General features: G+C 56.2%; 1 protein-coding gene across 1 annotated transcript in view; it reads right to left on the reverse strand.

The window, feature by feature from the left end:
* The window catches only part of TINAGL1 (tubulointerstitial nephritis antigen like 1), a 29,176-nt gene extending 18,927 nt beyond the window's left edge, over positions 1–10,249 (reverse strand). The window contains exons 1-3 of the mRNA XM_044998135.1: positions 10,120–10,249; positions 6,245–6,570; positions 3,344–3,407 (exon numbers count right to left, since the gene is read on the reverse strand). Coding sequence (XP_044854070.1) covers positions 3,344–3,407; positions 6,245–6,548 — 368 coding nt within the window. The 5' untranslated portion in view covers positions 6,549–6,570; positions 10,120–10,249. The remainder of the gene's footprint in view (positions 1–3,343; positions 3,408–6,244; positions 6,571–10,119) is intronic.
* Between the last annotated feature and the right edge of the window lie 14,000 nt (positions 10,250–24,249).

The following is a 24,249-nucleotide window of genomic DNA, read 5'->3' on the forward strand; positions in this document are numbered from 1 at the left end:
AGCCCAGGGAGGTGGGGGGTGGAGGTGGAGGGAGGAGGGAGCTCCCCCCTCCCCACCAGCTGCCCAGGACCAATGGAGAGCTGTGTGCTCCTGCATCCTGCCCCCTGGCTCGATGGCGCGCTCAGCAACCAGGCGGAGGGAGGGGACAGTTCATAACCTGCTAGAAACCATCAGCGGTTTGAAAAGTAACCGGCCATCCCTCCCAGGGCTCCCGGGAGCCGCCCCTCCCTGCCCCGAGTCCCCAGGCAGCAGAGAGAAGCATCTCTGCTCCTGGAAGGGCTGCCGGGAGGGTGTCAGCATCTGTGCCGGGCGACAGGGGCACCGGGCTGAATGTGACTGCCCAAGCCCCGGGCTGCGCCTCTCCCCTGCTCCTGGGGTACATGAATTCTGTCCCACCCCGACTCATCAGAAACTGGCTGCTCCTCTGCACTCGCTAGCACTGAAAGCTGTAGCCAGGGCCTCAGGACTCCTGGGTTCCATTCCTGGCTCTGACACTGACTTGCTGTGCAACCTGCCCTCCCTGAGCCTCAGTTTCCCCTCTGACATGGAGAAAAGCCTCCCGCTCTCCGGACTCTTGGGAGGAAGGGATCACTTCACCGACGACCCTTTTATTAAACGATTTCAGATCCTTGCACGGATGGGGCTATAGAAAAGCAAGACAGTCACATCCAATTAACCCTTCCCACCCCACTCCCCCCGAAGGCGGCAGCCAGGTCCCGACAGCCCACGTGGGTCTAGGTGGGCCCACGGTCCAGCCGGGAGGGAAGCACATCACTGTTCAGCGGGGAAAGGGCTCACCCGAAACAGGAACAACCATGATAGCCTCCCCTGGGGCCAGGGGTCGCAGGCTCCTCTCTCAGGCCTAACATTCCTTGTGTGTGTTATAACCCCGGGGGACCTCCCCTCCCCTCTGCCTGGCGATCGCGCTGCTGCCTTGCGCCCGTGAGGCAATGGAAAAAGCCAGAGTTCAAATTCCACGGCCTCCCAGATGCTTTCCAAGCCCTTCGCTCCCCCCTCCTTGCTGTTTGGTTGCTGCAGACACGGCGGTGCCCTGGCTGCTGGAGCATCTTGTTATTAACCCCTGGGGAGAGGGTCTCACCCCGCTGCAATCCACAGGGTGGAGCCCAGCCCGGGGAACTGCCCCGGGAGCAGACACTGCGTCGCTCGCAGGAACTAAACCAAGGAGCAGAGCAGGCCCTGTTACACACGACCCCGCCTCCCCCACCGTTTTTAAGGTGCCCGGCAGTCCCGTGGCACGAAGTAAACAGACGTTCACACCACCTCTGCCTCCTAGACTCTAGGCTGCTCTGGGGGCTGGAGTGGCCCCTTGTGTAAGTTAGAGCAGCCCCTTACGGCAACCATCCCAGGTCACCAGTGGCCCTTCCTACCTGCCCTAGCATGCTGCTGTGCTGGAGGCTGGGAGGGGGAGCAGCAGGGGGCTCCTTATGGCTGCAGAGAGACCTAATGGCCTCTAACTCTGGGCCAGTGCAGGGCTGGATCGGCCTGGGGGGTCTAGGGGGAGGACAGGGGGAGAGAGAACTGAGTACGAGTAGCTGGGGGTCACACAAGATGCAGATGCATCTGGAGTAAGAGCTGAAAGGGGAATTGCTTATTAAGTCCTATGTGGGGTCAGGACTGGGAATATTTTGGCAGGAGGCGCGTTCAGCCCCCAAGGGCCCGGCCCTGCTGGAAGACACTCCCCATTCTGCAGGAAAGGCGGCCGGTTAATCTTGGGAACCTTCAGCCCTTCTTAAAGCCCCCGCCCTGGGCAGGGTCTGACCCCTGCGGCCCCAGGAGTTTGGGAACTGGTCGGGGAAGAGTTTGCTTCAACACTGAGTGCATCCCACCCCCGCATTCCTGCTGATAAAACACCAGCCAGAGTTGGCTCCTGAGACAGACAATTGTGGCTGTGGGGGAGGTGAGCGGGGGGGGCGGGGGCATTTCCAGAGATGCTCTGCTGTGATTGTTATACACTCAGTATCCTCCCAACTCAATGCTGGGCTGCATGGTCTCAGACAGGTGCTGGCCTCGCGGGCGAGCTTCCTACCAGCTGATACAAGGTGCTGCACTAACGTCTGTATAAATCTGGAGCAGCTACACTAAAAATCAGTGGAGTCACTCCCGATTCACAGCAGTGTAACGGAGACAAGCATCTAGCCCATTATTAGCATGCAGGGATATCCCTGACCTACAGTACGGCTCAATTGGTGTATTTAGCTCTGATGCTTTTATGCCTTCGTTTTCTGTATCCTGCCCCTTTAAATCTATAGGGATCCTGCTCTCTGTAGCGGTGGGCAGCCATTTTGTGTTCAGTTCAGTACAGACTGTTAGGCGACACATACTGCACACACTGCGCTCTCTCATAGAGACTTCTTTTGTTCTCCGCTGTTCTCCTCATCTAAAATAAATGCCATTCGCACCTAAATCATCTGTTTGCTCTTTGCACATGGAGAGACATAACAGCCCAATCTGTCTTTCCCATCTCGATTTCTAGGATTCCAGAAATACTTTGGAAACGGCTGTAAAGATTGGAATCAGCTCTCAGCATGCCACTGAGAAAGGAGGTTCATTCGTGATGCAACCGTAGCCACCTTTCATAAAGGGAGGCAAACCATTGCCTGTGCTGGGGCTGCAGCCTGGGGGGTTTGACTAGATGACCTCTTGAGGTCCCTTCCAGACCTACAGTTCTAAGCCACAGTGGGGTTATCAGGGCAGAATTTGGTCTTGGTGACACCTCTGCAGGAAACAGTGATGAACCCGAAACTGACCCAATCTGGGATTTCATCACCAATTTAACACTGGGCAAGTCGAAGGATTCGCTGTGGGTCATTAAACATGCAGGCTCAGTTTCCAGAAACCCCCCGGCTGCATTATGGCTCTGCAGTGGAAATTCTGGGCAGCCCGTGCCGTTCCATTGCAGGCCCAGGGAAAAGCTGGCAGTTCCCAAGGAGACTGGCACCCAAATCTCAAAGCCAGCCAAACCCCCGTGGATTGGCATCAGAGAACACTGGAATCTGTGGCGGGTCATGCCTCTGGCCCCACTCTCCTGCCAGTGCAGATGGCCCCTACAACACATTTTGGGATGCTCTGTGCAGTCTCATTTGACAAGCGATGGGCCTCCCGCTGAGCACACTGAGCACAGCCTTGTGAGATCTCTCTGTCACGGGACAAGGCGGAAATCTTGGGGAGGGGGTTGCGCTAAGGAAAAATACATTTTGAATGGTTGAAAGAGAAACCTGAGTCATCTGACTTAGCTGACGGCAAACAGCTCATTAGCAGCTGAGGAAATAATTAGCAACGCCTGGCGACAGCAAGAACCCTGATCAGAAGCCAAAGCACTCACCAGAGGTTGCAGTTTTCTCTGTAGGTGGCTCCGGTTGGGTACTTGTGCCCACCACGATCACAATCTGGACAGGAGAGAGGTGAAGAACAGACCACGGTGAGGAACTGTTGTACAGGGGTGCACATGAGACTAGTTAGATCACGGCTACCACAAAGCAACTCCCCATCCAGTCCGTGGGAATCTTTCTATTGACTTCAAAGGAGCAGCACCAGGACCATAAGCCACACCACCAGCCCACACAGAATAAGGAGCCGTGGTCACAGAGAGACTAAGTGAGTCGCCCAGGGTCAAATAGGGAGTCTGTGGCAGAGCAGGGAATTGATCCCAAGTGAGCGCTCAAACCCCTGGACCACCCTTCCCAACTAATCCCCCCGCCCATTTAGAACAGTTTGGGATCTGCCTTGGAAACATTCTGCACCCCTCTGCATCACAGCCAATCTCAGGCAGGTTTTCCAGGCCTACCTGAGCTGTACTCAGCTCTTGCTTCTCAGGACATGAAAGGGTTTAATTCTGTCTCATGGGAGGAGGAGCCGGGTCCTTCCAACTATCCCGGGGGCCAGTAGGCTGTGCAGCTTCTGCTAGAACTGAACTGAACTGCCCTGCCGGCCTTTAACTCACTCCTCCCCTGGCTGTCTCCCTGTGCAAAGGCAGCTGGACAATGTGCAATTGGAAACAGGGGGGTGGGGAGGTGTGACTTATCACCCTCTGACTCATTGGCTCAGGGCATGTGCTGTGGTGCAAGGGAGGCTGTTTGTGCGGTTTTGGGATCGGTGCCAGACAAGTGAAGCGTGTCCCAGGTGTGACGCATGCCCTGCAACCGCTGATGTAAACACGCCCCAGGCTTTCCTCAAGCTCCCCACAGCTCAGTCACCGGGGCGGCCAGGCTTTGCTCTCAGCCGCACAGGTGTAAATCCAGAATAACTCTGGATTCCCACCGGCGTAACAGATCACAACCTGCCCCCTGGCTTAGGGGTCGGCTCCCCACACTCCCAGCATGGGACCCTTGTGTCCCAGCATGGCCGCCGCAGAGCCCCCCCCTCGAGCCAACCCCTCCCCGACTCCGAAAAGGGTTCACACTGGCCCCCTGATCGGGATGTCGTAAAGAGCGCCTGGTGGTTGTGCCAGTGGGGAGGGCAGGAGTCATTCCCAGAGAGCGGCGTTCACAGGGTGAGATCATGCGAGAGACTCGCCGCCCACGCCCATGTGGATTGGAAACATTTCTGATAAGGGCCCGAGTTACAAACGCTTTATTCATCTTTATACGCCGGCTGGTTCCTCAATGGCTTCTTAGAAAGAGTTTTGTGACACGCATCAGAGGGAGGGACACGCAGCCCAGCGGATGCAGCCTCCCCAGCACGGCACGTCAGGGTTAACATGACAGAGAAACATACATGGCTCTGAGGGCCGTGATCTTGACTGATCAGGTTCTGATCCCAGTGACAGCAGCCTCAACGCAAGGCCCTGAGCACCGGACAACGAAAGGTCCCATTTTCAAGCGTAGGGATGGAACTGGCCAAATTCCAGCCTGGCTCCTTATCCTGGAATTCCCCTGGCAGGGTCAAAGCAGACATGACAGTCTCCTTCACTCCCCCATCCCAGCTGGCCGGGCAGCGTTGCTAGGCAATAGCTGCCACTTTCAGCCCGGGCAAAGGGACCCATTTATCTACGGAGGGTCAGATTCTGTGTCCAGCTGCACCAGGTGACGTTCTGGAGTGAGTCTGCTGAAGGCCAAGGCATTATCTGGATTTACTCTGGCGTAACGGCGCACAGAATACAGCCCACAGGCTGCCCTGCGCTGTGGGGCCTGCAGGCAAAGGTTGCTAAGGAATGGTCCCTGACTAATGTGGGCCAGATTCTCCACTGGTGGAAGTCACCAGGGCTCCAGTGCATTTACACTGATTTACACCAGCTGAGGTTCTATGTTCCTAGAAATGGAACTGGAATGTACTGGGCCAAATTCTGCTCTCAGTTACCCCCCAGGGCAAAGTCAGACTGGGCATTAGGAAGCCAAACCTCCATTGTCTCCAGTGGCATTTACACCTCTTACGCCAGGACTGGGTTTGCCCAGGAGCGGGATCCGAGGTCTCCCTTCCCAGCCCCTGAGTTTTCCAGCGCCTGGCACCTCTGGGGTTACGACTCTTCGCTCAAGAGGCGGGCAGAGCTCTAGGAAAAGCTGCTGGCAGTGTCCCTCCTCCCCTCCTGCAGCCAGAGGAAAGCCGCTATGACGCGTGTGAAGTGCACACATTCCCAGCCGCTGTCGGGCTGAGCTCTCGCAGCTGCCAAGGAAATGATCACATCTTAAGTGGGATCTGCGATAAGGGTGCTGGCGGGAGAGACCGATGACGGGCAACGTCCCCTGGGAAGGATCCAAAGGCAGCCCGATGCCAAGCAGACCAGCAAGGGGCACAGGGAGACGCCTCCCCATGTCTGGGGGTTTCACCCTGGGGTGGTTCCCTTATGGATGGGGACAGGGGGGTGGCAGCTGGATAGCAGCCTAGAGGGCAGGAGAGGGAACAGAGGCCCTGTTGAGTGGAATTGCTGTTGACTCCAAAGGAGAATAGAGGGGTGGGGGTCGTTGAGGGCCAGGAAACCCTGAGATTGCAGGTTCAAATCCTGCAGCAGGTGGGACCACACATTATCCCCGTTCGATAGATGTCTGGGTGGCGAGGGTGGGTCCCAGCCTAGTTCCTAGGGGATAGATATGACCTACACAAACTCCACCGGAACGATTGGTCTGTCATTGGCAGCCAGGCCCTGGGGACTGAGCCATGGGGGTCGCTCTGGGGCGGGAGCTGGGTGGATGTGAGGGATGGTGCTTGCATTGCTGCTGACCCCAGGTGGATACCCAGAGGCCCTGGGCCAGGCCAGAGCGAGCTGCTGGAGGGGGTCTTCCCCATCTACCTTTGTGCTCAGGCACGGGGGGCGGGATGCCCAGGCAGTACTCCCAGAAGTCAGGGCAGCAGTCAGAGATGGTGCGGTTGCAGAAAAGGTCGCAGTAGCAGATGGTATCCAGGTAGGGCACGGTGCAGGCGTCATCCCTGCCGGGGCAGCAGGCATCATTCCTCTCACAGTACGAGCCGCCGGCGTCACGGATCCCCCGCTCATGCAAGCCCGGTGCCAGCTCTCTGCGGGTCCGGGCCCTGTGGGCAGAGAGATCCTCTGCTGCCAACAGCCAGAGGGTTGGGAGAGTCCACAGCAGCCTCATCTCTGGGCCAACGTCCCTGGATCTGCAGAGGAGAGAAAGATGGGACGTGAGAAAGGCAGGGTCCAGAGTGGACATGGGCATCTCCTGGCCCACAGCCTCGTTCCTAAGGCTGGGCTAAGAGCTCAGAGCGGGAGAAGTGAGAAGCTGCCAGGAACGTATCGGAGCGTGTTCCTGTTTAATCCCCTCAGACTGGAGAAAGAAAGCAAGAACACGCCAGTGCAGCCAGCACGGCCTTCGTCTCCAGCGCTGGGCAGGCCAGGGCAGCCTCTGAAAGGGGGTGGGAGCAGCATGGCGGGCCGCAGCCTATGAGACACCCCACACGCTGCCTCAGCATTGTTGTTACCAGGGCATGGGGCGGGGCCCTGTCTGATCGCAGCTTGGTGAGCTCCATGCAGCAGCTCAAATGCACTCGGGGGGTTCAGTTCTAAAGGGAGGGGGCTGCCGGGCATGCGGCTGTGCATGTCCTCCCCTGACCTCACCCCCATCATGCACTGGCCTGCAGTACACGGACCAAGGCTTTCTCGCACGCTCCTCTGCAGCGACACAGGCCCAGAGCAGAATCGGGCCGTACATGCCAACGCTTTGCCCTGCACCACCCCATGGACTCCAGTGGTGCAAGCTAGGGGGGAGTCTGGCCCTCTGTGTGGCATTTGTGTGGGGCCAGGGGGGCCCAATCTTGCATCTGGAATCCCCCCTCCCCTGGACTCATCCAGCGCTCCTGCTCTGGTGGCCTGCCTGCACTGGGGCGTTTTTGCACCAATGTAACGCCGGGGCCCAATCCTCCAACACACGGACCTCGTGCAGGCACGTCCACCAGTGCAGAGTGGGTGGGAATCAACACCCCCGTGAGGGGCAGCGTCTCATGCTCACTCCGCACGGCTGTAAGTGACAGCACAAGGGACTGGGCACTGGAGACGCAGGCCTCCAGCTGCTGCACTGGGGTAAAGGCTGAGACATGCCCAGCACAAGCCTCTTTCCACTCGGCAGCACCCCAGCTACACTAGGGCTCTGCATGGGCATCGCTGCACCATTGCAGCCCCTGCCTGCAGTGACCCAGGCGTCGACACAAGAATTGGCGCTGGTTTAGTTAAATGGTGCGAGCCCCTGGGGGCATGCTCTGAATCTGGTGTAAGAGCAGCTTATTCCTGTCCATCTCTGGGACTTATCTGCCCCCCGCCCCCCGCATCACTCTCGTCTCTGAGCTCCTCCCAATCTTTAATGGATTTATCCCAACTCCCTGTGAGGCAGGGCAGCGCTATGGGGAAACTGAGGCACAAAGTGACTAAGTGATTTGCTCAAGGACACCTACGTGGCAGAGCAGGGACTTGAACCCAGGTCTCTTACAGCCTAGCCTCTTGCCCTAACCACTGGATCTTCCTACCTCTTAACTCTGTGGCTAAGCTTAAAAAAGCCTGGTTGTAACCGAAATCATTGTCCACATGCTCATGCACCAGGTCAGTTAAACCAGTTTAAAATCGCCCCTTTTGTTAACCCAGTGCAGCGAGCCCTGGAGACAAGCCCTTAGCCTGCCGACGACTCTGCAATCGCGGGCCAGGCTACACCGAAAACAGAGGCTGTTATTTCTGTGCGAGTCTGTGCCCGGAACATGCTGGTTTCGGATTCAGAGTGTCCCGTTTCGCTGTAGCTTGAGTCTTTTTTTTTTTAAAGCTTAAATCATTAAAAACTAAACAACTCAGGATCAATCAGATTTAGGCTCTGAAGTCACTCGGGCACTTTTGCAACTGTTACCCTTCAACTCACTCAAATTATGATGCTTTTAATCTGAAACCAGAGCGTCCAGCCCCCATTTGCACCAGCATCACCAAAGCGGAGGATTAAACCGATTTTGTTCTTTCAGTGGCAGCTTGAGGGTGGATCCAGCCCAAGAGTGGGATCCACCCGCCCACCAAGAGTGAAAATAATTGGAAGTGTGTGTGACTTTTTGCCCTGCAATGCACCATCCCAGGGACCTTCCCTGCAGCTGTTCCCCTCACGCCAATCCCTGCCCAGAGGTTTTATTCGCCTTCCTCTCAGCATTGTTCAGGGACATGTCAGAACGGGGCTTTCCTCTCTCCGTCTCTTTGATCTGCAAGGGCCAGTATGGGATCCCAGACTGCAGGACTGAACTCACTGCAGGGCAGAATTGAGGGGCACCGGCTGAGCTGTGGCGGGTGGGAAGGCCTGAGCTGCGGCAGCACGGGGCTGTGGGAATAGCAGAGCAACAGGACAGGACTGAGGGAAAAGCAGCAGAACTATGTAGGGGAAATTAGTCCAGTACCTGCTCACGCTGCTCCTGGCTCCAGCCTGCGTTCAATCCTTCCCTCCCTTTCATATTCACTTGGGTTATAGCAGCCTTGCCAGTAACTCCCTGGCCAGGCCTTCTGAGAGGGGGTTTGAATGTGCAGCTGAATGACCAGTGCTGTGATCTAGGACTTATACAATGTGATGAGTTTCCAGGGCTCAGCAGCTAACTTAGGCGGGGAAGGGGAGGGGGACGAAGGTCCAAAGGCAGCGAAGGAATTTCAATCTGTCTTTGCCAGCCCCTGTGCTTACTGCAAGGTAAGCAAGCTGCCTTCATTTTGTTAGCTTAACCCTCTGACCTAGGTCTGGGACATCCTGGAAACAAGCAGCACGGGGCATAAATCCCGGAGCAGCAAAGCTGAAGTGGGCTCAGGAAAATGCTTGGAATCTGGTGGTAATTAAACTCCCGCATACAGTAGCATTGCTGGGCGACTGTACAACACCCAGAGGTGGCTGCATTTCACTGCTGGGCGAGTGTTCCCCGGGCAGCATTGCGGTGTGACTGTAAAACAGCAGTTAGGTCCCACCCCAGAGGACGCTGCATTTCAGTGTTGGGCGAAGTCATCCCTGCAAATGCGGGGCCAAATCTGGATCCCATTCCCGTGCTTGCAACCCTGCTGAAGTCAAGTAGGGGGTGTAACATGAGGGCAGAGCTTGCCCCCGGTCTGTAAAGCGTGGTGCAGATCCCCTGGTGGGAAAGAAAGCCTGCAAAAAGGGGAAATCAGCTCCCTCCGGCAGCGCAGCAAGGAAACGCTAGCGGAATTCTGCTTTCCAGCCCCAGCCCAAACACACCCTGCTACCTTCAGAGCTCAGCAGCTGGCTCCTTCCTCCCGGCTGCACCTCTAGTACACACACCAGGGATAAGCTGTCCCAGTCCCTCCCAGTAAAAGTCCCCCCCCTCACTACCTTCCCACTACACACAACCCCCATCGATAGTGCATCTCCCCAGGAAGGTATGAAATATTTGCAAAGCCTTCCAACGTTCACCCTAGCTAAGCCAGCCTCTCTGGGCTGGGACCGGCTGGCAGCTGATCCTCCTGGACTGCAATTAGCTTCGAACCTAACTCAGAAGCTGAATCCAGGTCTTCGAGAAACAAAACCATGTCTCTCCCGTTCCCCTAAAGCAGGGAGAAATCCATGAAGCTGATTCCTTCCCTCCCCCCGGCTGCTCCATGCGGAAATCAGCCGCCCACAGCTCCAGCAAAACCCACAGGGAGGAGGCAAAGCCCACTGGAGCCCAGCTCCCTGCCAGGAGAGAAGAGGCTTTTACCTGAACCGTGCCTGTCCCAGCACAGCAGCCGTCTGGGCTCGCCAGCAAAAGCAGGACAGAAACTGTCCCCCTGCAGGACAGAAACTCCTACCACAGGCAGAGCCGTGGAGCCACTCCTCTGGGCCTGGCTCTCTCGCACGCACTGGTGCAAAGGGGCCCGGGCACTCCTTATGTAGCACCCGCCTTCCCACCTCCACTCATCCGCTGGCAGCCAGCCTCCCCCGGCTGCAGCGTTCCCAGGGCTCCACATTCCCGGCCAAGGGATGGGGTTTCGGGGAGCTCACTGACACTTCAGCTTGGCTTAAGGGATGGCAGCTGGGCAGGGAGATTTATGTCCCAATCCCAGCACTCTTTCTTCCCCTCTTCACACCCCAATTAACCCTCACCAACACAGACGCAGAGCAATCGCCAGACCGGATCAGAACCACGCTCCATCTAGCCCAGCCACAGCCTGCATGAGAACCAACCCCAAACGGTGCACCCCCTCCGTACCAGGCACATTCCCCGAAAGCTACACTGCCCTGCCCTATCGCAATACCCTGGCACCCGAAATAACGCCCCAGGGTGCGACTGTGCTGCAGCTTGTTCCTAGACAATATGTAGGGTTGGCAGAATTTCGATGGCTAATGTAGGTGTTTATTTTTAAGCATTTTTCCCTCTTTTTATTGATTTAAATTTCCATAGTCGTGGGAAATTATGGAGGGGCTCAGACAATTAGTGAACGGCTCCAAATGTGAAAGCTTTAGAAACCGCTCAAACACAAACAGTCAGGCTCACACGCCAAAATACACCCAGCAAATACCCCAAAAGCGACAAATCCTCCCTGGTTTTCCTGTTCAGTCGCTGCTCCTTTTGTAACAAGCCTAGGTCAGTCGTCTACATGGCGGGATCGGGACTCTAGCAGCATTTCTCTGACTGTGCCAGTCTGTAGATTTTGATATTATTTGTCAGTCTGGGTGTGAGCGGTGAAATCGACGTTTATCTACATTTACCAGGAAAAATCAAATCCCGCCAAGCCTAAGGATCCTGCAGTGGTCCCAGGACACGTCTGCGCTCTGGGCGCTACCAGGGAACAGCTGCACATACACTGCTGTAGCCCCCAGAGCGCAGACACTTCCTATATTGACGGAAGGTTTTTTCAGTCAATGTAAACAATCCACACCTCTCCTGAGCCGTGGTAGCAAGTATACACAAGGGGTTCACATTTTTTATGCCCCGAGTGATGCAAATAGGCCGATCAAGATTGTAAAGTGTAGACCAGGGCCTGGTTAAGAAAGAAGCCCCTTGTGAGAAGGAGCAAGGCGCTTTCTACCAGTGTAAACCCATTGCCTGCACTGGGGTTACTTCTGATTTACACCAGCGTCTGTGAGTAGGCCCAGGAGGGCTGAAGTGGTAGTTCATGTCCAGACTGCTTGGGACATCAATCAACAGAGCAGAGGGAGCAGCCTCCATCTGTCCAGCTACATCCCAGTCTCCCAAATGCACCAACAACCGAACGGGGTGTCCCCACTTGTATAGGGCCCCTGCAAAGATGGGGGTAGTCCAGTCCCCAAGTAGGGACACAGCCAACTTTAGTTGCTAGAGCCAGGGACTGGAAGTCCAGATGTCTAAGTTCTATGTCTCTGCCACTGACTCACTGCGTCACCTTGGGCAAGTCACTTCCTTGCTCCATGGCTCAGTTCCCCCCCCCCCCCCCCGTTGTGAAACAGGGATATTGTATTTATTTACCCACCTTGGTAAAACACTCCGAGACCCCCAGGTGAAGCAGACCGGCAAGCAGGCCAGCTGGCCCAGAAGAGATGTCAGGGCATGTGAGCGACAAAGTGACCTGCCCTTAACGAGACACCGCTCACGATTAGAGCGAGTGGCGCCTATAGCTCTTGGCAGGCTGAGGGGTGTGAGCTGAGCGTGGGTGCTCAGGTCAGAGGGGATGTGGAAGGTAGGGCTCATGCATTTTAACTTCTTCCAGCTGCTTGCTGTAAATTACATGGACTGATTTTCAGACCAGCTCAGATTCTACTGAGGCTCCACATAAGGGGGCAGATTTTCAAGAACACTCAGTACATTGGGCGTGAAGAACCTTTGAAAATCTGGCTCCTAGTGTCCCTTAGGCTCAGGTATCAGCAGGTAACTTCCTCCCTTACATGTGCCTTCAGCACCTTTCACTAGACCACCCTTACAGACTGTTAATCCATGGCCCCTGCTAAGCAGCAGGCGATCGCCAAGGCAGCTGTGAATGGTCCCCATTTGCACCCAGCCTCTTAGCCTGTGTCCAGGGATAAAAGGCGAGATGGCAGCAGGTGTTAACTAACATGCTAGAACAGGCCAGTGTAGACAAGGCTTTGTTGTGGTCAAGTTAGAGTTTAGGGGGCAGCCTAGGGTTTTCCTCAACTAGCTAACGTGTTGAAACGACAACCTAGGATCTTAGGACTGGGATCTAGTCCCACCTCTGCCACCAGCCTGCTGGGTGACCTTGGGCAAGTCACTCCTCCCTCTGTGCCTCAGTTTTCCCCATCTGTAAAATGGGGATAATGATATTGACCACCTTGATCAAGGGCATAGAGCTCTATGGAGGAAAAGCACTATATGAGAGTTAGGTGTTGTTATCAGCACGTGTTAAAGTCACTCCTGCATCCCCACTGGCTTGCTCCCTAGTAACACATTGTCCCCCTGAGGGGTATGGCGCGGGGGACTGCTAGATCCAATACCAGACCATCCCCCCAAGGAGCCAGAAAGCTGTGGTTCTGAGGCAGGGATTCCTCTCGACCCCAGCTCGCCCGCCTGCCTGCTGCAGCCACTGCCACCATCCCCCTACCTGGCTGCTTGCAGTGCCAGTCTCGGGTTGCAAGGTTCAGGGAAGTGCGTGTGTAACGCGAGGGCGCTGCTTGTCTGAATCAGATTCTGTTGTAATAGAATTAACCACAGCGAGAGGGAACTTGACCTTAGAAATAAACTCCGTCCTTGAGGCGGAGATGGAATGCGGCTGGCTCTGAAAGTGAGGGACTGAAAGAACTAGTTGGAACCAGGCACAGTGCGGGCAGGAGCCATGCTGGCTTCCAGAAATTAATGCTGCCAATGCACCAATCCCGACCCGCACCCCCCTGCTATTCCAATCCTGGACTCCCCTGACACAGCTCAGCCGATGTACCCCAACCCTGACCTGCAGCAGCCCCTGCTAGTTCAGTCCCAGCATATCACGGGCATACCCTGCCCCTTGTGCTATGAAAGGAACTCAGATCTGCTGGTGTGGGGCCAATATCGGGAAGCTCATCCCAATGGCAAGGTGGCCCAGCTCCTTCGCAACCCCGGCCTCTAGATGCCAAAGGCTCGTGCATTAAATCCCCCGGTTTAGCAACCCTTGGGCATGGGTGGGACGTCACAGAGGGGAGGTGCGCTGCTATCTCAGCCTTCCATGGCCGCAGCTGCTGGGTTTCACTTTCAGCGATAACTGCTGAAGGCAAGGAGGCCAGCGGGTTCAGTCTGGCTGAGTCTGGCCTGAAGGTGATGCAAGCTACGGAGATGTGCAGATTAGTTCTACTTGTGTCCTTATGTAACCCTTCTGCCAGGTGCAGCCGGCAGCAACAAGGGCCGGGTTCAGTGTCTAGGGATTCCTTTTCAACAATACAACACAAAAACAGCTCAAGCCCCCACCCACTGACCTGGGACAGTTACACACCACCCCTGAGTGCCTCTAAGAGGCAATACTTCCCCACTCGCAAGCACAGAGTCTGAGCGTAGCAAAAACTTTTAATTAAAGGAGGGAAGTAACTCAGCATTAATTTGGGAAAACACCACAACTGGGGTTCATAAACACAAACCATGAGCAAAAGACCCACCCCCAAGTAAATTGAGCAGTGTCCTTTTCCTCTCAGGGTCTTAAGTCCAGTAACCCAAAAGTCCCTTTAACGTGTCCATCCCTTCGCTGTAGCCCACTCACAGTTGCTGTCCTTGGCCAGAGCAGCACCAAAGTTCAGAGGATCATCCACAGAGTTCACCTCCCACCCTATGTGGAAGAGTAAGGAGGCACCTTACGCCTTGCACAAACCTCTGCAAGACTCTGCTCTGGCTCTCTTCACCAGCCCCCCTTCTAGCCACTTACCACACCCCTCCATCAGACCCCCCAATAACAACTTACCAGGATGCCTTCAGGACCTCTTAGCCCTCTCCCAGCTCACTGGGCTTTGAAACCCACATCCCCTGCCTAGCAAGTGCCATTCAGTTGAGGGTGAGTCCCTCCATTGGGGTATGCCCTCAGTTCACACAAGGATAACAACCCTTTATTACTCCTGCCCCAATAACAAGGAGACTGGGGATCCAACACCAGCCACAAGTGATCATTTGGGCAAGCAATCCCATCATGCTGAGCACCTAGGCAGGGTGGGTGTGCCCATGCAAACAAGATCAGCTTCTGAACTCTTTTTCCACAGCTCACCACTAGATGTCAGGGGAGAGCTCATTCAGACTCTGCTTACACTTCCGTCACACCCGTCGTCACCATGGTAATTGAACCCCTAATGAAACCTTAGTAGCACCTTGTTGGACCGCTGTTGTCAGCCTATGAACTTCGCAGCCACAGGAGACCCTGAGGTATGGCCCCATACAAGTAACCCTACATACACCTCCCTAGACACCTCTCTCCCACAGGGCATCCATCACGCCATCACCCACAATGCATTGCTGTTTGCACTCCGCGCTGTGTTTGCATTTCGGACATTCAGACCTGGAGCTATTTTGGATTTGGAATCCCCGTCAGTTTTGGGGGGGTGGGGGGGGCATCTCTACAAAATCCCCCACTTCCCAGTGGTCATGTAATAGCAAAGGCAGTAAGGGGTTCACTGAGCTGCACCCAGCAGGTACCGGAGCTGCAGGGTAAAGTCCAGGGCTGCCCGGGGAGCAAGTGGGGCAATTTGTAGTATTGCAACTTTTTTTTATGGAAGGGGCCCCCGAAATTGCTTTGCCCCAGCCCCCCTGAATCCTCCGGGCAGCCCGGGTAAAGTCAGAGTAGAACAGAAGACTGTTCCCCTCACAAAACCTGCTGGGCTCTCTTGACGGCACACAGGAAAGCTTGACAGAGCCAATGAAAACAGCTGGCCACGTGACACAACAGCCCCCAGGCCGTGCATCGGGACAGCCTCACTGCCAGTTCACAACCCTGAGCGACACACACCGGATCTCGTGTGCACCGCGATGCAACTTCATTTTGCTGGGCGCGTAGCAGCTGCGTCGCTGCAGGGCGCTTTAGGGACTAAAATGCGACAAGAGAGGGGCTGGGGGTAGGCGTCAGCTTCTGAAACCAGCGATACTGAGAGATTATGCTGGGGTGAGTGGAGGTGACACACACACCACTGAGGAGCGAGCCTCATGCCCCTTGCAGGGGGACTCCCTTATTCCCAAATAAATGCAGTGTCTGAAAGGGGCGGGGATGCAGGATTCAGCCCCCTCCTGCACCTGCTACGCACCCCTCTCTATGACAGCACTCGCTGGAGGCCTCCTGCAGACGGCTGGTCTCCGATGAGCCCCGAAAGGAGATGCGGGGGTGAGGGTATGGGTGGAGGGGTGCAGGGAGCCCACTCCGGCCTGGGTGATAATCAGCTGTGCTGGGTTTCTTGGTACAGAGACCAGACCCCCCTGCAGCCCTGTCTCTCATCCGCTCAGGACCCCTCCTGCCTGCTCTGCACTCGGGCTGACCCCCTCCCGCCCCCCAGGAGCCATCACACGACCGCCAAGTCACTGGAGCGGCTGCCCTGGCCTGCGCCGTCGGGCAGCTGTTGCACAACGGGCCATTAACCCTTTGCGGGGGGCGTTGCTGTAGAATAAAGACGGTGACATGACACTGAGACCACAGAGACCCTCTGTAAAGATCAGGGGTGACCCGAGGGGCCCCGAGACGACAAAGGAAGCAAAAAGACGAGGCTGAATCATCCCGTGCCAACGTCTCCTCCGCCCAGTGAGTTTGCAAAATGCAGAATGGGCCACGCTGAGTCACACCGGAGTGCGGGGGGCACAATGCCCTGTCAGCTGGTGAGTGGGTTAGCCAAGGCCCGTAGGCTGGGTGAGAACAAGCTGCACTCAGTACCCCAGTGTGTCACTTCCGGGGGACACTGAACCAGCCTCTGTCGGCCCTCCAGCGCAAGGCAGCCGGGTCAGACGCCCAGTGGCTCCGGCGAGGTGGGTGGACGGGGTCTGTGTTTGGAGCTGGTGACGGAATGGCTGGGTAGCGAGGGGTCTGGGGGAGTTTAGCGGCAGGGTGACTAGGGCCATTTCCAGGCATTGCTCTCTGCTGCTCCTGGGAGGGGCCTGGGATAAGAGGGAGATGAATGAATGAATGAATGAATGAATGGTAGACAAGCCTACAGGATGGAAAAGATGGCTCAGACCAAAATAATAACAATAATAATAATACCAGCTTCTCCATTTTCTCACCATCCTGCCCTGCTGAACCCTGTAATGAACACTCAGTTCATAGAATCATAGAATATCAGGGTTGGAAGGGACCTCAGGAGGTATCTAGTCCAACCCCCTGCTCAAAGCAGGACCAAACCCAACTAAATCATCCCAGCCAGGGCTTTGTCAAGCCTGACCTTAAAAACCTCTAAGGAAGGAGATTCCACCACCTCCCTAGGTAACCCATTCCAGTGCTTTACCACCCTCCTAGTGAAAAAGTTTTTCCTAATGTCCAACCTAAACCTCCCCCTCTGCAACTTGAGACCATTACTCCTTGTTCTGTCATCTGGTACCATGAGAACAGTCTAGATCCATCCTCTTTGGAACCCCCTTTCAGGTAGTTGAAAGCAGCTATCAAATCTCCCCTCATTCTTCTCTGCTGCAGACTAAACAATCCCAGTTCCCTCAGCCTCTCCTCATAAGTCATGTGCTCCAGCATGTTGTCCACGTGCCATGTCTGCTGCATGCGAGAGCAGCGTGCAATGGCTCGGCCACAGAGCCACGACCCTACAGGCCCCTCCCAAGCATGGGAGCTGAAGGAGACAAAGACATGGACGCCTCAGAGCGCCAAGTTCCCCTCAGACCCGCAGCCAGGGAACGGCTGGAATGAGCAGCATGCACAGGGGAAGAGGAAACAGGGCGTGCGGGGGGGGACGGGCAGGAGTGAGCGTTGCACCCAGCTGAGCGGGCAGCCCGGCTGATGGGAGGAACAAATCCAGAGCCTTACTGGGGATCCCAACCTGTGACTAACGCACTGGACTGGGACTCAGGACATCTGGGTTCAACCTGGTGTCGGCCACTGACTCCCTGCGTAACCTTGGCCAACTTGCTGTTGGCCAGATTTTCAAAAGCAGCTCCCACGCTTCCCTGGCCACCTCATTTAGATGCCGACAGGGCAACGGCTGGGCGTGGAGCCCTTTAGAAAATCTGGCCCTTAAATGTCTCTGTGCCTCCGTTTCCGCTTGTGTAAAAGGGGCATAATAATCCTTCCCTGCCTCATGGGGATATGGGGGAAGGGGACAGAGGGGGAACGCTCGGGAGGTGCTCAGGTACTACAGTGGTGGGGGCCCTCGGTGAGCTAAGCAGCTGGCAGACATGCCCAGGCCAGTTCGGACCTGAGAGGCCCACTCCCGTGCCCTGAGCTAAAGACAGCTGGCTCCTCGGAGGAACTGCTGTTAGACAGCGTGTAATTAACCTGCAAAGTGCGCTGCTACGGGAGACTAGAAAGGCAAAGGCTCCAGAAACGACCAGGGCTTTAGCTGACTAGCGGAGGGGTTGACAACAGGGGGTGCGACGACCCCTGAAATGGATTTTTAACTGGCTCCCGGTGGTATAACTGTTATACCAGTGAAAAAGGTTCCCAGGAATTATCTTCAACCCACAGCAGTTTATTGAGAAGGAATTACACAAGCAGTAAAGGGTTATATTAAGCACATAACTTCTACGCTAGACATTAAGAGCTAGACATTTTTTTAACAAGTTGGTTTTTTTTACAAACATACACAAACGGGTCCAGCGCTAACCTCACGCAGTTTCTGCCTGGCAAACAGAGAAGGTGGCTACCAATTTTATAGGCGGTGGCTTCTCTCCTTGTTAGTTTTTTTAAGCCCTCTGGTCTGTTCTGGATTCCCCCGAAGCAAGGCCTTGGTCGCCTTCTGACCCCTCTTGTTTACAATCCTCCTTGAGCCCACGGAGCAGGGGTCCAATCACAGTAATTCCAACCACAGTAATTTACTTTGCTTGATTTTTATACATTTTTTTAAAAGGAGTTACGTGTCTTAAAAGCCTGCCCAGTGGGCGTGTGGTTACTAATTTTTACTTGATTCGTGTTTTAGAAGGGCCTGGGGTGTGTGTGTGTGGTACCGAATGAAGATCACCTACGTTTACTCGCTTATTAATTATCCATCCGATGAAGTGGGCTGTAGCCCACGAAAGCTTATGCCCAAATACATTTGTTAGTCTCTAAGGGTACGTCCAGACTACCCACCGCATCAGTGGGTAGCGATCGATCTATCGGGGACCGACGCGATATATCGATCCCCGAACGCGCTCCCGTCGACTCCGGAACTCCACCAGGGCGAGAGGCGGAAGCAGAGTCGATGGGGGAGCCGCGGGCGTCGATCCCGCGCCATGAGGACGGGAGGTAAGTCGAAATAAGATACGTCGACTTCAGCTACGCTATTCCCATAGCTGAAGTTGCGTATCTTACATCGTCCCCCCACAGTGTAGACCAGCCCAAAGGTGCCACAAGGACTCCTATTCTTTTTGCGGATACAGACTAACACGGCTGCTACTCTGAAACCTCTTATGAATTATTCACTCTCTCTCTTTGCGTGACGTCCTTGCTGTAAGGCTATAACCAGGTCGACCTGTGCTCCACGCTGGAACTTTATACGTGTGATAGTTACTTTTGCACGGGTCCCTATTTGCTGACCGATAGGTCCAATATCAATCATACACACAGACATTGCAAGTTCTGTATTGAATTTGCTTCTGCTTAAGGAGAACCTGCTCCTAGGATCCTCTGCAGCCATGTTCAAGGTATGTCAGGTTATGCTCACACCAGTCATTCAGTATGGCCACACTAATATGGCATTATCCCAACAGGAGGTACCTGCAATGACGCCAGCTCTGGGAAAACGTACATGAAAGACCACACCACGGGCACGCTTCAGGGCAGAAGCAGATCGCCCTATGCGGGCAGGAGGAAACGGCCTGCTCCTGGGACAGTATTGCACAATGAGGTGCCTCGCGGGAATGTCAGCCCTTTCTCTGCAGCATCTGGCTGCGGCTGCATCCCAGGTACCAGGTTAGATGGGCCTGCAGTCTGTTCATGCCTTCCTGAGCTGGTGCCTCGGCGTGCTTTTGGGCTGTGCATATAAAGGCATCTCCACCCTGGGAGGAAGTTGCATGCTTTGTGTCAGGAACACGCGGTGTCGTTCACTTGCCCAGTCCTGCTTGCATGTGACAGCACACAGGCCCAGATCTGCAAAGATATTGAGATGTTTAACTCTGGCTGATTTCAGGATCTGGGCCTTAGCGCTTATACAGGCACGTCTCAGCCACAGATCTCCAAGTGCTTTACAAAGGACAGGACAGTGGCATGAGGGAAACTGAGGTACAGAGCAGCGACGTGACTTCTCTGAGGTCGCACGGTCAGTCAGTAGCACAGTCAGAAGCAGACCACTGTAATTGCCACCTGGATCAGACCAGTGGGTCCATCCAGCTCTGATGAGAATCCCCTGGAGTTAGGGGATATTGTGCCCTCCAGGGAAGTTTCCTCCTGACCTTCTGAATTAGAGATTAGCTCATGCCCTGGAGCATGAAGGTTTAGATCCCTTCCCAACCTCCTGGTTATTTTTTTTTAACCCTCACTCTCGTGACTCTCATTAGCCACATAACTGGCCAGTCCCATTGGGCAATCCTGCTAAACTCTTGGCCCCAAATAAATCCTGACACGCAGCCCTGGTCTCAACCCACTCCCAGATTTAGGCACAGCACTGCCTGCCTGAGACAGCCACCCAGGCAGACTGCCGCTGCGGGAGCTGGTCCGGGTTGAGTCCCTGCATTTGAGAGGGGACCTGCTCAGCCACGGGCCAGACGGGGCCCAGTGGGGTGCAACACAACCGCCCAAGGTTGACCTTGGCCCACTGTGCTTTCCTGCACCACAGCAGCTCCTTGAAGTGACTGCCTCTGCTGAGCGCTTCCTGGTCCCTCCCTGCTGCACCGGCAATGGCCGAGGACACAGCTCAGGGAAGGGATGGGGTGATACTGATGGGATGTGCCGCAGGAAGGCATGGTAGGCTAGGCCGAGACCCACAGGCTCCGCCGCGCATACTTTCTCCATGACAAGGAAGGGATGGGAATCCATGGTGAGTCATGTCTTTCCAGGCACTCCTGGGGAGCCGGAGCAGTCCCTGACTCCAAGGACACCCCTGGCTTTGTTTTATTTTAACCCTTTCACTGCTGCTGGGCTGAATCCCATGGTGGTTCCCTGTCTGACATCGGTTGGGGGGAGAGGAGGAGGCGCGTGTGGGAGATCATCCAGCACACAGGGGGTTAAACAGTTTTAACAAGGAATTTTCCTTGGTCGGCCAAGTCGGCTTTATAGTCTCCAGACCCAGGACATTCCCAAAGCCTGTTACCAGAATAGCTTTAGGGTCAGCGCCTTCCCCCAATGACCGAGGCTTCGCTTCCAGAATTCCCCATTTTCCCCTGAGAGCCTCAATCTGGAGATCCCTGTCCGGTTCTCAACAGGAGCCATTTGATCCACGCTCACACATCCCATAGCAATAACAGCCTTGCCTTCAGAAAGCCACGTTCATCCACTGACTCATTGGATCGGCTCATTTCACCCACCACTGAAATGCAGCCACCTCTGGGGTGGAAGGTAGCAGCTGTTTCACAGCATACAGCATGGCTGTGTTACAGGCCAGGAAAGGAAAGGAAGAAGAATTGAACTGAATTGAAACAGCAGGACACTGGGACATGGATGCAGCTACCCTGGTGAGACGTGACCTGGGATCTGAACGGTCACACGTGCTCAGGATCTTTGTTTTCCTTCTCATTGGAAAGGCAACACCTCTAGTAACACAGCGCCACCACACTGGGGCATTGCAGCAATAGCGACTCCGAGGGCAGAGCGCCCCCTGCTGAATCACCGATACCACTGCCTCCATCTGCGGGTTGCAGAAAGCGTTACCCGGCGTTTGTAGCAAACGCCCGCTGGGACGCAGCAGGCTTGCGATTCAGCCCCTGTGCGTGCTGGGGGTGGACAGGTTAATGACTCCTGCAGAAGAGGCCGGGTGCTGGAGTTTCTGCGGAAGAAAGTTGAGGCATCGCCGAAGTATTTTGGCTCTTTCCCAGCCTCTTCCTGCGTTTGTGCCCAGTGCAGCGATCAGCCCAGATACCACGGTCCCTGGAGGGGTGTGAGTGGGGGTGACAGCTGGGCAGGGCGCAGTGCTCTGGGCAGGGGCAGGATGAGTAACGCTTCCTGGGGTTTTCCGGACTGTCAGCCAGATCCGTGCTGCTGGGGGTCCCTGGGTGCCCTGGGGCCTCTGCCTCAGAACCAGACCCCCCCTCACCTACTTCCCCACACAGCCTATCAGTGGGGTGCAGGTCTGACCTGGTGCCTGGTCCCAACCTCTCACTCCCCTGGCCAGCACAGAGGAGGGAATCTCAACAGGGACCCCTCCATCTGACACAGAGACACCGAATGGCCTCAGCGGAAGATCTAGTCTCCCTGTCCCAAGAGTTGGTGAAGAGGGTAACAGTCAGAGGGAAACTGAGGCAGGAGAGTCTCAGCCAAAGGACAAGGACCCCAGGAGACCGACGCACCCCCTGAAGGGAAGCTGGCTGATCCAGGGTGACTCCGGGCTAACAAAGGGTCTTTACGAGTCGCTTCTATCCTGCCAGCTTTTCTGGGGAGGCCCTGAGAGTGCGACAGGGAGCACATGATGGGCACGTGGCGGGTACGAGAGAGCGCGTGAGCGAGGGACGGAGGGGTGGGCAGAAAGACAGCTATGATCTTCCAGCCTGGCCTCCTAGGTGAGGCCAGAGAACACGGGACGGCGCTTCCTGCACCAAGCCCTTCGCTGGTGGGTGGATGGAGGACAGCTGGGGACAGACAGACAAATGTACATGGGAAGAGAGAGAAAGTGTGTGTGTGTGGGGGGGTGCTATGCATGCTGGTAGATGGGGATCTCCTCTCTGCCCCCCATGCGCCCTGTCCCGAGTGAACTTGGGGGCCAGACACCCCATCTATATCCCAGCCAAACGCTGCCGTCCTGTATCTCTCCCCCCGCAAGCAGACTCATCCTGCACGGGCGAGCAAAGGTCACTCCCCGCCATGCACTGGGTGCTGCCTGTGGCGCAATCAGGCAGCCTTTTCTCCCCACCCACGGGCGAGATAGGGATCATAATCTCTGCACACACCGAGCTCCTGGGCGGGCGGGCGGACAGGCTGTGACCAAAGAATGCTGGGTGCGGGGACTCGCTGCTTTGGGGAGGGGCTCTCGGAAATGGCTTGAGCCAGTGGCCTGCAAAGGCTCTCAAGGGGAGCGGGGCAGGGGGGAGGGCTTTGTCCTCGTCCAAAATCACCCCGGACTTGCCTCTCCAACGCGCCGTCTCCTGTGCACTGCTTGCCATCACACGCACCCCACTCTGCTTCCACCTCAGCCTTTTGCAGCCGCATGCGGGGTCGGCTCCCCTGGCGTGGACCAGAAGCCGCAGGACGGGAGCTGAGCCAGACCATCCCGGATTCCCAGCACTCCCCAAGCTCCAGACCCCAGGCCAGCCACCGTATGGGAGGGCAGCATGGCCTGGGGGGAAGCAATTCGGCACCTGCCTTGGGAGGGGTCTGAAAAGTGCCCAGCGGGGTGCCAGCCGGGTCCTCAGCCTGGGTGTGTCGTTTGGTCCTTGGGCAGCTCAGATACGGTCCCCTTCAAGCAAGGCACCGAGAGGAGACGGGGCCACATGGAGGGAGGCGCTTTATGGCTCACACCTGCACAGCAGGGCTCTGACCAGCCCTGGCTAAACTCCCATCCCAGCATGCCCTGCGCTCCCTAGACAATCTGGGGTGGAGCGTCTCAGGCAGCGCCCCCAGCCGGCTGCTCCAAAGTCCTGGTCCCGGGTCTAGAGGGAATATTACAGGTCGGGCCCCTAGGAGTTTATCCCCTCGGGACAATGGACCTGCCCAATCTCTCCCCGCCTCCCCCCAGAGGGCGGCCACATGTGGTTGAGCCCCAGGACAAGGTGGCTCGGCTCTCGGGAGCATCTCGCACCCCAGCTCTCTGGCCCTATTCAGCTTGTTCTTACATCACGCAGGGTGGGTGCAATATCACACCGTGTCCTCCTGGGGGCGCCGTGGGGGAAAGAGCCCGAACTGCCCTGCTCCTGCAGTTGAATTCAGCCACGCAGCCCGTTATTTTTCCGACTGGGCCGCTCACAATAAGCAGAAAAGAGACCGACCGGCAGGGTTTGGTACTTGATCGGCCCTGGCTCCCCCTTCAAAGCTCTGGCTCCGCAGTGGGCTTGGCTCCAGCCAAGCGGGACGGACGGGTGTGTGTCTCGCTCTGGCCCCTGCGGTCCCGGCTGGGGTGCAGCAGGAGGGCGTCCCCCAAAGGCCCAGGCACTAGTGCTCATGCCCAGCTGTTCCAGCAGCACTGGGGGCATCCCGCAGATTTGCTGAGCGCTGCCGGAAAACAACCCCGGGCTCTTCCCGGAGCCCCGGCCAAAGTTCACGGCCCCAGCGGGCTCGTCAAAGGAGGCTATTGTCCCTGCCCCCGGCAGATCCGTGGCCTGTGGGGGACGGCGGCGGAATAGTTTAGCAAGTGCAGGAAAGAACATTGCTGGAATGTGAAGGACTTGGCATGTGGCAGACTCGTTCCTAAACAAGTGGGGAACATATTAGCTGGCTGGACACACGGCCAAGGACAGGGCGGGCAGGGCATGGCCCTGGACTGGGTCCCCTTTGCGAGCCAACCAAAGGAAAGGGACGTTTCCTGTCCTGCCCCCAGAGCAGCCGCCTGCCCCTGGGCTTGACAGGCGTTGGTGCAAGCCAGGGGTAAGGAATTTGCCGTACCTCTGGCCCAGAGGCTCAAAGGTATTTCAGTGCCTAATTCCCAATGGGGGGGAGGGGAATCTGGGCCTCTGTGCAGCTGTCCCAAGCAAAGCGCCTGGTTGGCA

The sequence above is a fragment of the Mauremys mutica genome, chromosome 23 (genome assembly GCF_020497125.1).
Source record: "Mauremys mutica isolate MM-2020 ecotype Southern chromosome 23, ASM2049712v1, whole genome shotgun sequence".
Classification (NCBI taxonomy): domain Eukaryota; kingdom Metazoa; phylum Chordata; order Testudines; family Geoemydidae; genus Mauremys; species Mauremys mutica.